Source organism: Conger conger, chromosome 13 (genome assembly GCF_963514075.1).
Source record: "Conger conger chromosome 13, fConCon1.1, whole genome shotgun sequence".
NCBI lineage: Eukaryota > Metazoa > Chordata > Actinopteri > Anguilliformes > Congridae > Conger > Conger conger.
Window position 1 is genome coordinate 8,990,381 of NC_083772.1, and position 15,155 is coordinate 9,005,535.

Genomic DNA, 15,155 nt, shown 5'->3' on the forward strand with positions numbered 1-15,155 from the left:
TGTAGATGCATTCTGAACCTGTTTGAGGTGCAGAGCTATTGAACTTCACACTGGGGCGACATGGCTCAGGCGGTAAGAGCAGTCATCTGGCAGCCGGAGGGTTGCCGGTTCCATCCCGCCCTGGGTGTGTTGAAGTGTCTCTGAGCAAGATACCTAACCCCCAAATGCTCCTGATGAGCTAGTTGGTGTCTTGTATGGCAGCCAATCACCGTTAGAGTGTGTGTATGTGTGTGTGTGTGTGTGTGTGAATGGGTGAATGAGAAGCATCAGTTGTACAGCCCCTTTGATAAAGGTGCTATATAAATGCCAAACCATTTACCATTTGTTATTGGTAATCATTATTCTTTGGTTTGTCTCAGTGATGTGAGTGAAGGCTGATGGTGCCCATCTCCCTCAGAGGCTGGTGGGAAGGGTGTCACCCATCTCTCTCATCTCCTTGTGTGGCTGTCTCCGTATTTTTCTCATTCAGCCCTCTCTTCTCCCATCAGGATGTGTTTGCACCCTCTCTGTCCCAGGCTCTCCAAGGGTTGGATAAAGTAATAATGTTGTTTTAAGTGAATCCTGTGGACTATCATCTCCCTGTATTGAATGGGAGGACCACAGAGGATCGTTGGGTGGAAAGGAAGGATCAGCTGCACTCCTTCACTAACTTTGCTTCTAGCACTCTGCCACTCCATTACCCACAAACACCCTGTGTGTCCTTAACAAAACTCTCAAATCCCTCTTCAAACTTCCCTTCGTGCTGGCTTGCATTTCCTTAAAGCCTTTTTTATCTATTAATCTATAATCTATTATACAAGAACAATGGAACTGGGAAGTGCCTGTTTTTGTTCATTAAAAAAAATTTTAATTAAAAAAAAAAGAAGCAAAAAATGGTTTAAAAATGGTGGTCAAATGCTATTGGAAGGCGAATACGCCCACAGTAGACTGCCGAGAACGCTCTGTATCTGATGTGAAGTAGGAGGGGGGTTAGGAGCAATTTGCTGTCAGCTGGGCAGAAGACAGGGGGTCGTGGGAACTTTTATTTGTGATGGGGGTAGGCTGAGGAGTGTGACTCAAATCCCTCAGTCCTCCTTCCCACTCTTAGACTTGGGCCAGCATGTCCAATTTGGCACACAGGGTGCCGATGAATCTTGCTGTTCCCTAGGGCTACTAGGGTGTCCGCACAGATAATGGGGCTCTCTCACAAGTTGTCCTGAAGGGGTGCGGGCACTGAGAGCGTCTCTCTGGGAGCTGCACCTCCCACAATCTCACAAAAATAACACGGAGGGAGGGCACTTCTGATGGCCTGCAGCCCACCTGATTGAACATTGGCGTGCTCAAGACTCCATTTCAGACTGTGCAGAACACCGCGGCCCTAAATTGTTTTTGAACCGCACAGTGTAATTTCTGTACTGATGCGGGTAGTTTTTGAAATGCGCAGTGGTAACTTATTTACTGAATTGTGAAGTTTTTGAACCGCAGTGTAATTTCTGTACCGATTCAGGTAGTTTTTGAACGGCAAAATAAGGGTCTGTAACCTTCAAAATCTAAGGCTTATTTGCTGCAGGCATTCACACTCTGACATGTCCTCTGCAATTAATTTGCAAAAACAATGTTAAAGAATTACTCCTCTGTGGTGTCAGGCCCTTCAAAAACAAGCGGTAAGCTCTCAGCTGGCTTATTGCTGCCAAACTAAGAAGCAACTGCCACCACAGGTTTGACTCCCATCATGGAAAATACTGTAATTAAGGCTGGATTAATCCGTAAATTGTACTCTTAGCGTTTCAAGTGAGCTTGGGTAAAGCCTGGTCCGTTCTTTGGCTTCGGAAACTGTGGTTTCATCCTGTGGTCCGTATAATTTTCAATCATACACGGGCCACTGCTGGAGTCAATGCCGTGATCTCTGTGTAGACTGTGTTTAACTATACGCACTGAAAGACGGCTTGATTTGTGATTTGCCTGCCTTTAATTGCATTGAGCTTCATTTGCATAATCTTGTAGAGATTGCTCATACAGTCCATGTCTTTCCCATACATTTGCTTGAGCTCGGCTTCCATACACAATTATGCTGCATTCACGCCGATTCCTTCATACAGTATATTTTAAACCGCCTTTCAAAATGTGTATTTTATTATCGGAATCCGGTAAATAAAGCTATCTGAAAAAGCCGTTGCAGAAGAGTACAGAAATATACAAAGAGCAAGATGCCTGTTCTCTTCCTTCCTCTCGAATAGCGTTTTTGACATTTGCGTAACGACCTGTGAAAGGTGAACAGTCACAGGTCTGAGTAAGCGCCGTGTTTTTCTGTGGAGTCACTGATCCGGTGACTCACCTGGCCCCATGGCTCTGGTGAAGGGAGTGGTCTACTGTCTGGAAGGTGCTAGAAGATACGGCCGTGTCCAACGGAGATTCATTCAGACCTTTTGGTAAAGCCACCTGCCAGATGACACTTTAAACCTGAAGTTTGGATGCTCTGGGGTCATTTACATTTACATTTTAGTCATTTGGCAGACGCTTTTAATCCAAAGCGACTTACAAGTGAACGATCTCATGGTACTCGCTACAAACGTCAGACCGGAGGGGTCCCAATGGCACGGGCCTTCTGTTTTCTTAATGCCCTGCCATGCCTAAAACCGTCCACCTCTGGAGCCAGTTGTGAACACTGCTGGACGTAGAGGTTGTGGAGTCCTCCAGGTCTCCAGTGAAGGGTGATGTTTAATATGTCTCTGGACGTAGAGGTTGTAGTGTCCTCCACGTCTCCAGAGAAGGGTGATGTTTAATATGGGCGTGTCCCTGGACGTAGAGGTTGTGGAGTCCTCCAGCTCTCCAGTGAAGGGTGATGTTTAATATGTCTCTGGACGTAGAGGTTGTGGAGTCCTCCAGGTCTCCAGTGAAGGGTGATGTTTACTATGTGCCTGTCTCTGGACGTAGAGGTTGTGGAGTCCTCCAGGTCTCCAGTGAAGGGTGATGTTTACTATGTGCCTGTCTCCGGACGTAGAGGTTGTGGAGTCCTCCAGGTCTCCAGTGAAGGGTGATGTTTAATATGTCTCTGGACGTAGAGGTTGTAGTGTCCTCCACGTCTCCAGAGAAGGGTGATGTTTAATATGGGCGTGTCCCTGGACGTAGAGGTTGTGGAGTCCTCCAGCTCTCCAGTGAAGGGTGATGTTTACTATGTGCCTGTCTCTGGATGTGGAGGTTGTGGAGTCCTCCAGGTCTCCAGTGAAGGGTGATGTTTAATATGTCTCTGGACGTAGAGGTTGTAGTGTCTTCCATGTCTCCAGAGAAGGGTGATGTTTAATATGGGCGTGTCCCTGGACGTAGAGGTTGTGGAGTCCTCCAGCTCTCCAGTGAAGGGTGATGTTTAATATGTCTCTGGACGTAGAGGTTGTGGAGTCCTCCAGGTCTCCAGTGAAGGGTGATGTTTACTATGTGCCTGTCTCTGGACGTGGAGGTTGTGGAGTCCTCCAGGTCTCCAGTGAAGGGTGATGTTTAATATGTCTCTGGACATAGAGGTTGTAGTGTCCTCCACGTCTCCAGAGAAGGGTGATGTTTAATATGGGCGTTTCCCTGGACGTAGAGGTTGTGGAGTCCTCCAGGTCTCCAGTGAAGGGTGATGTTTAATATGTCTCTGGACGTAGAGGTTGTGGAGTCCTCCAGGTCTCCAGTGAAGGGTGATGTTTAATATGGGCGTTTCCCTGGACGTAGAGGTTGTGGAGTCCTCCAGGTCTCCAGTGAAGGGTGATGTTTAATATGTCTCTGGACGTAGAGGTTGTGGAGTCCTCCAGGTCTCCAGTGAAGGGTGATGTTTACTATGTGCCTGTCTCCGGACGTAGAGGTTGTGGAGTCCTCCAGGTCTCCAGTGAAGGGTGATGTTTAATATGTCTCTGGACGTAGAGGTTGTGGAGTCCTCCAGGTCTCCAGTGAAGAGTGATGTTTAACATGTGCCTGTCCTCTCTTGTGCAGAGTGCCGGGTGGTGAAGTCCACGTCTTATGGCCGGATCTCCACCATGCAGGGCAGGTGTTCCCCTCGGAGCGGGGGACCGTCCCGAAGGAGCAAGTCCCCAGCCTCCACCGGTTCCGGTAAGACCCGTTCGGCCCTGAGCTGCCCTGCCCAGCATCACCTCTGTGTTCTGTGTGAACGGTACAATGCATGACTTTTAACTGCCGTGAAAGAAAATTGCTGACACGTCTCCACTCCAGTGCATTGCAGTGTGCGGTCATACGGTCAGTTGTAGTGGAAGGGGGTAACCTTTCCCATCTGTCTCTACCTTCCACAATACGGCCGTGAACATTTATGTGTATATGTATGGCTGCTGGACTGCATGTGTGTCAATGGACAGTTCAAGCTTTCTGAATGAATTCCAAGATAACCTTACGGAGAACCAGAGAAGTATGTACTTTATATAGCAAGTAGACTGACTGAGCTCCAGTCATTTTAGATGAAGGGTGTATCAAGATTTTGGAATTTGGATTTTGGATTTTGGAATTTTGGAATTTTTGTAATGCAAAGAGTTTATTATGTTCCCCAAGAGTAAAGCTGGTTTTGCCTTATGGCACATAGTGTTTAGCTGGGAAGGGAGTCCCGAGAGTAGGATTGAGGTTGAGATGTGGACCTGAGCTTGTCTGAAGGCGTGTTTCATATTGATTCTTGAGGATGGGATGTGACTCAGCGGTGCGGATATTGGCTACACATGGAGTAAGAAACCGTAAAGTATAGTTACTCAATTAAAGAATGCACCTATTACATGCACTGTGCTGCAGTATATGTGCGATTGATTTGCCATAATGTTGGTGGGTCACAGTGGTGCCAATGTATTCTCTGAACGAGTGGGTGGAGCTCAGGAAGTGGGCTCGTCTGTGTGCCTGTGAGACGGTGACTAATGTTCTGGGAACACTCTGAACAACCATGTGCTGATTGAGGTGCTGAGGTTGAGATGTCTACAAAAAATGTTTTTTTTCCCCTTTTAATTGCATAAATATTGTGGTGATTCAAGGACTTAGACCTTAGTCATATAAACTGTTTTCCTCTGGTTCCTTTTAAAAAAAGATATTCTAATTAAAGTTGATTTGAGGAGAGCCGTGAGTGTATGAATGAATTGGCAGAATGTTCCGGATCTTGAGACTGCATACACTTGTGCGGAGGGGGGCGGGCGAGCAGATGGTGCCGTTACGCTCAGACCGATTCCCAGAATGCTGTTGGAGAGAGGCGGCAGAGGATGAGAGTGAGCGCTGAGGGGTGTTGTATGTGTCAGCCTCTGTGCAAGTGCGTGAGTGACAGTGCTTGTGTTTGAGAAAAGTGTGCATGAACTTGTGTGTGCATATAGTTTCATATTGCGCAAGCTTGTGCGTGCGTTTGCATGCATGTGTGTGTATACTGCAGTTATTTAGCTGACACTTTTTGTTATTTAGTGACTTAGAGTTGATTAGACTAAGCAGTAGCCAATCCCGGCTGGAGCAACTTGGTGCAGGGCCTTGCTCAAGGGTGCTGATATTATTGTGGCCACACTGGGGTTTGCCCCCTTCCTGAATATTTGTTTGTTTTTTATTTTTCTTTATTACTTTTTTTTTTTTTTTTCGCATGTTTGTCACACTTAAATATTTCAGATCATCAAACAAATTTAAATATTAGTCAAAGACAACACAAGTAAACACAAAATGCAGTTTTTAAATGAAGGTTTTTATTATTAAGGGAGAAAAAAAATCCAAACCTACATGGCCCTGTGTGAAAAAGTGATTGCCCCCTAAACCTAATAACTGGTTGGGCCACCCTTAGCAGCAACAGCTGCAATCAAGCGTTTGTGATACCTTGCAATGAGTCTCTTACAGCGCTGTGGAGGATTTTGGTCCACTCATCTTTGCAGAATTGTTGTAATTCAGCCACATTGGAGGGTTTTTTAAGGTCATGCCACAGCATCTCAATAGGATTCAGGTCAGGACTTTGACTAGGCCACTCCAAAGTCTTCATTTTGTTTTTCTTCAGCCATTCAGAGGTGGACTGAAACATTTAAGTGTGACAAACATGCAAAAAAAATAAAATAAATAAAAAATAAAAAGAAATCAGGAAGGGGGCAAACACTTTTTCACACAACTGTATATGCGCGTGTGTGCGCGTGTGTGCGCGTGTGTGCGCGTGTGTGCGCGTGTGTATGCGCTTGTGTGTGTGTGTGTGTGTGTCAGCTTGTGAATATGCGCCTGAGTGTATGTGTGTGTTTATGCTCGTGTGAGAGAGGTGCAGAGGGTGTGTGACTCAGTTTCTCCTGTCTCTGGCTGTTGAAAGACTGTCCCTGTGACGGGAGAGTGGGCTGAGTGGTGTGACACAGTTACACACGAGGGAGCCTGCATTACGGCTGAGCACAGGTCAGCTCCCAAACAGGGCCGTGTCGCAGGGCCGTGTCGCAGGGCCGTGTCGCAGGGCCGTGTCGCAGGGCCGTGTCGCAGGGCCGTGTCGCAGGGCCGTGTCGCAGGACCGTGTCGCAGAGCCGCGCACATTACTTTTCATTCCTTAGTTAAGGGTTGCTGAACTCGCACTGTTTGTGCCCTGTAAATTATTATGTTCAAGCCAGATTTATAACCATACATGAACTGCAAATCATGAAAAACATTTACTACTGGGATATGATTTATATTCCGTAGCTTTTGTCGTTGGGTTTGTGATTTTTTTGTTTGATAGTTTTGCACACAGATATGCGCTGTTTGATTTAGATGTGTGTGTGTGTGTGTGTGCACATGCGTGTGATGTGGTTACCATGGGATATGGTTGACTGTAGAAACGGCAGGCTGGTCCGTTGAGCCTCCTCAGGGCATTGTGACCGGTCCATTGTGACCAATGTGACCATTGTGGCAGGATTTGAGGCTTGGATCAACACCGCCTTCAAGTCTGCCTTCTGAAATCTCAAACTGCCTGAAGGAACTAGTGACTGTCATTAGCAGGACAAAGGTTTTTTTAATTAATACATTTTTTTAAATAAGGTTTTGGTTTTAGTGTTTGTTTCATCATTATATTCTCAGGAATGGGAATGCAATTTGATATCAGATTGGTCTTATACCGTGTGATTCTTAGCAATGTTTCTTGCATCAGAGGTTAGAAAGCTACGGTTGCTTAAAAGAAATGAAGTTGAATCTTCAGACGGAAAGATGAGAGGTGGTAGATGGGGACACAAAACTCCGACCTCTGTGGATTTCCGTCTTTCTGCTACTGCTTTTGATTTGAGCGAAGGGAAAAGGGAAAAGGCTGTCTAATGTTCTCAAGCTTCCTGTTAATTCATCTTTGCGTTGTGATCATTTTAAAAAATCGAGGAGTTAATTTGGTCCAAATTTGAATTAGATTCTACAGGCGGAAATCCGTCATCACCCATTTGCTTTCAGTTTGTAAACAAGTGGAGGTAGGCCAGGCCGATGTGGAAACGTTACAGACGGTGGCAGAGATTGTAGACCGAGGAGGGGGCAGGATCTGAGCGCAGTGTGCGGAGAGTCATTGTCTCCAGTGATTCAGTGAAATTGTTTTTGAAGAAATAATCACTGTGATGGGAGAAAAGTACATCATGGTTGCTGTGGGAACCAGGCCTGCGGTGTAAACAGCCAGTGATTGCATTGCACATGTATGGCTCTCCCTTCCTGTCTGGCTGCCTCAGCTGGAGCGGGAATGCGCACTTGGTGATTGTGTCACTTCCTGTGCTGAGTGGAAATGTGCACTCTGTGGTTGTGTCACTTCCTGTTCTGAGTGGAAATGTGCACTCTGTGGTTGTGTCACTTCCTGTTCTGAGTGGAAATGTGCACTCTGTGATTGTGTCACTTCCTGTTCTGAGTGGAAATGTGCACTCTGTGATTGTGTCACTTCCTGTTCTGAGTGGAAATGTTCACTCTGTGATTGTGTCACTTCCTGTGCTGAGTGGAATTGTGCACTCTGTGATTGTGTTACTTCCTGTGCTGAGTGGAATTGTGCACTCTGTGATTGTGTCACTTCCTGTGCTGAGTGGAATTGAGCACTCTGTGATTGTGTCACTTCCTGTTCTGAGTGGAAATGTGCACTGTGATTGTGTCACTTCCTGTTCTGAGTGGAAATGTGCACTGTGATTGTGTCACTTCCTGTTCTGAGTGGAAATGTGCACTGTGATTGTGTCACTTCCTGTTCTGGAGCGGGAACGTGCACTCGGCCAATTATGCCACTTCATTGTTTAAGATGAATATGACACAAGATTTATTATTATTACCACCTACCAGCAAAAGTGATGGTAGCCTTTTTATTTTTATGTTTGTTTTGCAATGGTTGTTGTGACATCCGGCTTTTTGCATGGTGGTGCCCTGATTTCCACCACTCATCCAGAGGAGATTATGTTGAAGTTGTTGCAGAAACAGACACTAAGCAGGTCGGGCTCAGGCTGTTGGAGGAGGCAGTCGCAAAATGTCTTGGAAAAACTTTTTGATATTTGTCGTCTGAATCACCGCAGACCGCAAAACGACCAAAAGCCATTTTGCTAAGTCACCGAAGTACTTCCTTCGCTCTTGGCTTTTCGCTTTCTTAAGTGAGAATCGATCTGCCGGGACGAGTGGACAGCAGCAGAGCAGCCAATCACAGGCGACGCCGGTGACCTCTGCCCCCCCCCCGTTGTTTCCGCTCAGTCACTGATTAACAGATCGGCGGTGAGTCACACACACTCTCATTAACGTCGTGGGCGGTGGGTGTGGTGCACTCTGGGTAGACCGCAGAGCCCGGGGCGGGCCATGGTCAGAGGTGTAAGATCCAGGTGTCCTCCGTCCAGTGAGTCGTGGCTGGACTTTCTGACCCCCCGGACACCTCCTGGTTCTAATTGACTGGCTGTACGCCGGATGTCTGACTAACCCATGGACGGTCAACTGAAAGGGGGTGGGAGCCATTCAGCGTGTATGACCGTTATTGTTTGAATCCTGTGTATCAAAAAGAGAGTATAGTATATTGCATTTATAATGTGATAAATGAGCTGTAATTAATTTGACTGATAAATGGGTAAATTATTAGCCACCCAAAATTGCAATTTCTGTTACGTTTTATTTTGTTCATTTTTACTTTCTTGTTTCAGTTGGTGCCCTGACCATACACCGTGGGAGTGCTGAATAATTCCTTTTTTTTAATTATATAAATGACAATATGCTTTTATTACTGGAAACACACTTTTGCTGGAAACCACTTGCAGATAGTCAATTTTTCACCATTAGCCTTTAATGAGTGCTGGAGATTATGTTTAATATAAATCAGATGACGGACATTGCCAAAAGCTTTGTATTTTGTTTATTTGAATGTAATTGTGAATGCAATTATTTATTTGTATGCAATAACCAATGTGTTTTTAAATATTTTAATATTCACTACAAATGTCCACCTTCGTTGGGTATGTGGGGGTTGTGTTGCAAGCTCAATTTAATGCAATTTTCATTTGAAAAATAAGCCTATTTAATAAAATATTTGGTAAAACAAATTGTTTTCTCCCTTTCTGATTTTCACTCTAATATCTGATACGACATTGTCTAGAACACTTTTCAAACTTTTCATAAGAAGGACATTGGGTGGGTGTCTCGGTGGCGCAGCCTGTAGAGCACTGACCGCATGCTCATTGCGAGCCGCGACGTCAGCGGTTCGAATCCAACCGTCTGACATTTGTCGCATGTCTTTCCCTCTCTCGCTCCCATTCTTCCTGTCTCTCTATACTATACTGTCCAATAAAGCTGAAAAAGGCCGAAAAAATATCTAAATAAATAAATAAATAAATAAAAAGAAGGACTTTGGGTTTTTGAATTAGTTGGTAATGCTTTATTTGAAGGGTTTTACATATGAGCTATATAACTTCATAAGCACTACATAGCACATTCAAAATGCATCCTCCTTTCCTGCATTCGTCTCCTGCCCCCACACTTCCTGGTAGGAGGAGATGGGGAGGCATTTGTTTTTAGTATTGGGGTGCACCGCTAGATGTCTCATTTAACTGCTAATTGGTGTGCCTAATTGGTTGAGTTGATATGAACCTACAGAAAGGGTAGATCTCCAGGACCAGGAGTTGGAAATTATGTCTAAGAGTAGAGATTACTTCCATTTCCACTGTGTTTATACTTGCCTTTCAGGCAGTTATTTCCCATTTGCATCTCGGCATGGAAGGTATTGAGAAACATACACAATGACTGAAATTTTGAAACTACTGTATGAGGGGGTTTGAGCATCAAGGTCACTGGAGTTGTGCTGTGTAAAGGGGGTTTGGGGGGTGGAGCTACTGTGTAAAGGGGGTTTGGGGGAGGAGCTGTGCTGTGTAAAGGGGGTTTGGGGGGTGGAGCTCTGCTGTGTAAAGGGGATTTGGGGGTGGAGTTGTGCTGTGTAAAAGGGGTTCGGGGGGTGCATGTCTGCTGATCTTCTGGTGGAGGGGAGGCTGAGGTTCATGGGTGCAGTATGCTCTGTGGAGATGTGGGATAACACTGGGCTTGTCGGCTGCTTTTCTAATGTCCTGAGGAGAGCAAATGGACTTCCGGTCAATAGTAAGTGTGTGTGGACAACCCGCATGTGACCTGTCCTGCCTCCAACAAACAGCGCTGCAGCCATTGAGTGCTGATTAAAATAAATAATATTAGTCTTCTTTTTTTATTAAGGCTTTCCAATATCACATTTATTTCAGTCACCGCATGGCAATGTGTTAGAGGAGCTTTCATGTACAGCGTCTGAGAGTCAACGGTTTGAGTGTCCCCCCAATGTGCACAAGCTATCATACTGCTTAACTCCCTGGCATTGGCTGCCCTAGTACAGGCCTACGTTTACACTGGACGGTCTCCATCTCTGCTTTTATGCTGTCTCTAAAATAAAGTTCCAGTTAACATGGTATGTTCTAACTTTTAACAACTGCACAATTCTTTGCAACTTGCAATCTTACTGGTGACAAATGTCAATCTCCGTGTGGTGTGCACAAGCGAAGAAACCAGCTGTTTATCTGTAATGGGGGCTTTAAAACGAAGCAGAGGAGGCAATTTATGTAATAAAAACATTTAGTGGTGTTGCTGTCTGCATGGGTAAGAGTTTCTGAGAAAGCCGGTGCTGAAAACCTCCACAGGAAAACATTCATTACCGAAATATCACTGCAATTAGGCCAGAGCTGTGGTTTCACAGGGGGAATGTGTGTCGATTACACACACTTACACTGGGGTGCTGCCTCTCAGCCCAGGAACATAACCCATGCTGTGAATTGGTAAGCAATTGGTTAACTGTAGGTCACCAATTACCCCCCCCCCCCCTCCCCCCCAGGGAGAGGTTTTAACCCTGTTTCTGATCATGAAGATTTCACCATCCCGCAATTCGCAACAACAAAGTGTGGGGTCCCTCTAGGTTGTAACATGGGCGGGGTCCCTCTAGGTTGTAACAAGGGTGGGGTCCCTCTAGGTTGTAACATGGGCTGGGTCCCTCTAGGTTGTAACGTGCGGGCAGACCCTGCTGCTCAGCAGTTGGGCAGTTTCCATTCCAGTCTCTTTTTGAAATTGATAAATCACATTAGTGGGCTGTGCAAATTTAAGTGTTATTTATATTTCCAAACCGCGCTAAAATGAAATAGCATGCCCTGACAACGTTCTGGTAAATGGTTGCCATTTATATAGCGCCTTTATCCAAAGCGCTGTACAATTGATGCTTCTCATTCACCCATTCATACACACACTCACACACCGAAGGCAATTGGCTGCCATGCAAGGCACCGACCAGCTCGTCAGGAGCATTTAGGGGTTAGGTGTCTTGCTCAGGGACACTTCGACACAGCCCGGGCGGGGATCGAACCGGCAACCCTCCGACTGCCAGACGACTGCTCTTACTGCCTGAGCCATGTCGCCCCGTTCTGAGTGCAACAAATCCACTTAATATATTGTATGATATACCCCTGGCCTTCCGACCTCATTTCCGCCCGGATTGGGAACGCAGAATTGGGTTTGTGGGTTGGTCTCATCGCCACCGTGTCTTTGGCATCTTGTAGCGTAGTGGTTAACCGTGTCTTTGGCATCTTGTAGCGTAGTGGTTAACCGTGTCTTTGGCATCTTGTAGCGTAGTGGTTAATCGTGTCTTTGGCATCTTGTAGCGTAGTGGTTAACCGTGTCTTTGGCATCTTGTAGCGTAGTGGTTAATCGTGTCTTTGGCATCTTGTAGCGTAGTGGTCTAAGATGCATGGTCTAAGACAATTCCGGTCCAGCAGGGCAGTGTGTGCAGGTTTTTGTTTCCACCAATCACCCTGGCTAATTGGCTGCATGCACTGGCTCACTCAATAATTAGATCACGGTAACACGGGCGACACGAGAGCAGTCTTAGGCTGTCATTCATGCACGTCAAGAAATGTACTGTAGCTATAATGTCAGATGGCATAATTACGTAATTAAGGCCAAAAGTTGGTATGAAATACAGAAATGGATACGGCCCTCTTTGCCCACCTCTGGTCTAAGATAAGCCATGGTCTGGATTGAAACCAGACCACAAAACAGACCGTACGTAAAAAGGTTCCCTTTTCTGAGAATTAATAATCGGTGACAACTAGTTTATGCAAAACGAGCTTCATGAAACTGAGGTGTTTTTCCTGTTGTCTCATGTTCCTTCCTTCAGAACAGGCTGTTAGCGCAGCAGATGGGGAATCTCCATACAGGGCAGCTGTGCTGTCAGTCACTATGGAAATTGTTCTGCTGGTGACATTGCATCTTAGCATTGACCCTGCTGGTGATATCACATTGAATTGATTGATTTTTCTAAATGCATTAATTCTCACATCATATCAATTTTCCCTCGTTCCAGGTGTTTCTGTTTCGAACCATTGTTTTGGCAACACTGTGGCTTAAAAGACATGCACTCAGTTCTTGGTGTGCAATGCTTTTGTAGCTTGAAATGTCTTATTCTTTTTGGTTGGTTGCATTCTAAATTGGTTGTTGCTCAGGTGACTTGAATATCCCCCCCTTCATTTCATTGTAAATGACATTTTTTCCCATAGTGTGCGTTTTTCGACAGACAGGGTTCGGGTTGTTCCACCGGTGGTTTCCATGGTAACACCTTTAGAAATTAAGGGGAGAGAATACCGAATACGTCTCCCATGCAATTGCATAATCATCTCACTTTCCAGCCTTTTAATTTCAGATTTCAGGAAGGGGTATGAATTGCCTTAGTCTTAATCCAATTGGTAAAGCTTCTGCCAATCTATCTCCCTGCTCCTAAATCCATTCTGACTTCATATTGTTGTTGATATTCTCATTCTGCAAATAGAAATTTCATTATAATATCTGCCAAGCACACAAAGTACTGATCTTCTCTGGTAAAATCCTCTGTGTACATGCAAACACTTGTTTATGTGTCCCCACTTTGACAAGCCTCAAGTCTGTTCTTTGTCATTTTATTTCAATGTGGGAACATTAGGCAGAACACTGTGCCTGCAGAAACCAGACGGACTCCGATTGGCTGGTCCTCTGTGCCCCCCCCCTCCCATCCCCTCTGTCACTTATTGGTGGAATAGCAGATGCAGGTGACTGGGGCATGCATGGCAATTGGCCGGTGTACTCATGCTAGCAAATCCACATTGAGCCAGGTGAACCTAAGCCACAATCATTGCCACAGGTTGGGAGTGGGGGAGTGGGACAGAGATGCCCCTTGCCCTACTTGCGCTGAACCTGTTCATCTCTAAATGTCCACTGAACACGGCCCACTGATTTAAAGGTGCACTGGTAGTGTCCTGTTGCACACAAAATGCTGAAGTTGAGAGTCATTAAATTGTGCTTGCCCAAATAAGTCTTAACATAAGACGATGCTTCATAAGAGGATGTCAGGTGCCTTCTGAGAGGAGAAAGACCAACATTTATTGATATCGACAAAAAAAAGATACCAGCCTTCCAACATTTCATCTAGGTCCTCGGGATATGTGGTCTATGAATAAATGTTTGGCTTGGTTGCATTTGAAAGGCATTGTCTCATACCTCGTATCACTGTCCTTGTATCTCCGCAGATTAATTCCAGCTCTTAGCTTTCATGTTTATCGTTTGGGTGCAAAACGAGGTGTGAAAAATTGATTTCTTTTCACCTAGGTTTAAAAGTTTAATGTTCCGACATCGTCGTACCTGACCCAGTTCTCTCTCTGAAATACAATTTCTGACATGGAAACCTCCTTTACAGGGTTGCATAATTCCGACAAGCTTATTTGTGCGAAACATGAGATGGGCAAAAACATAGGAAGCGCAGCTAAATCGTGCTCTCTGTGCTTTTCTTGTGATACATTTAGGCAGTCTCCTTCAAGCTTCCCAATTTAATCAAATCTAATTTATTTGTCTAGTGAAATTTACCAATATTTGTCACAATATGCTTCACATTGAACCCTGGCCTAAACCGTCATTAGTGCAAGCCTAGGGCCCCAGGACCCCGGAAAAACTCCCTGTATGAGCACCAATGGGGAGAAACCAGGAGAGGAACCAGACTCCCAGGAGGAGCCCATCCTTCCCTGGCTGGCACTGGGTTTTAATGACCAACACGCTCCGTCGGTCAGTGTTCACGTTAATGAGTTAGGCAACCAGTGGATAAATGCCAGAGACTGTGCACATTTATTAGCGGGGCAATACACTGTCTTATTCCCATGTTCTTTTCAGTCTGCGATTTCAACAACCAACCAACAAACATTACTGTGTAAATTTGCAAAGGTTATACAAGTGCACTTATCTTTAGCTTGAGAGTGACAGGCTAGTGCTAGTCAAACAGGTGTGCAATCTGCCCCCCATGGCAGATGTTGTTGCTGGAATTGTTTTTGTTCTGTAAGTGTAATACAGGGGTGGGCTGCAATGTTCAGGCTGTTTCACGATTAATAACATAACTATTTTTAATATACAATTTGTGCTTTTAATGATGTAATTTGCACAATCATTTATTAGTTCTGTTTTGTGTATCAGTGAGCTGCAAATCTAGACAGCGTATTTGTTGCTTTAAATGACATGACATGTAATGTAATGTAAATGTGCGCACTTAGAATACGTTTTTCAGAGCCTCCATTTCCGTCCCAAGAGTGCCATATGGCAGTCAAGTGTAACTACTATAAAAGGTACAAGGTACTCTTGACCTTTTAACTTTTCAAGCAATCAAAATGACTGCTATACTATTGTTCTGAACCCCTATTGAAAACCCTGCAAAATTTCCCCTTGGGATTTGGGTGGAGCCATGTAATATT

At 45.2% G+C, this 15,155-nt stretch overlaps 1 protein-coding gene across 8 annotated transcripts in view; it reads left to right on the top strand.

The window, feature by feature from the left end:
• Window positions 1–15,155, top strand: part of dclk1b (doublecortin-like kinase 1b) — a 74,578-nt gene that overhangs the window by 33,955 nt on the left and 25,468 nt on the right. For 7 of the 8 annotated variants that reach the window (XM_061216889.1, XM_061216890.1, XM_061216891.1 and 4 more), the window contains exon 6: window positions 3,946–4,062. In XM_061216889.1, the coding sequence (XP_061072873.1) occupies window positions 3,946–4,062 (117 nt within the window). Of the gene's footprint in view, window positions 1–3,945; window positions 4,063–9,038; window positions 9,352–15,155 lie in introns of those variants that run through there. The other variant, XM_061216897.1, reaches the window with a different exon arrangement.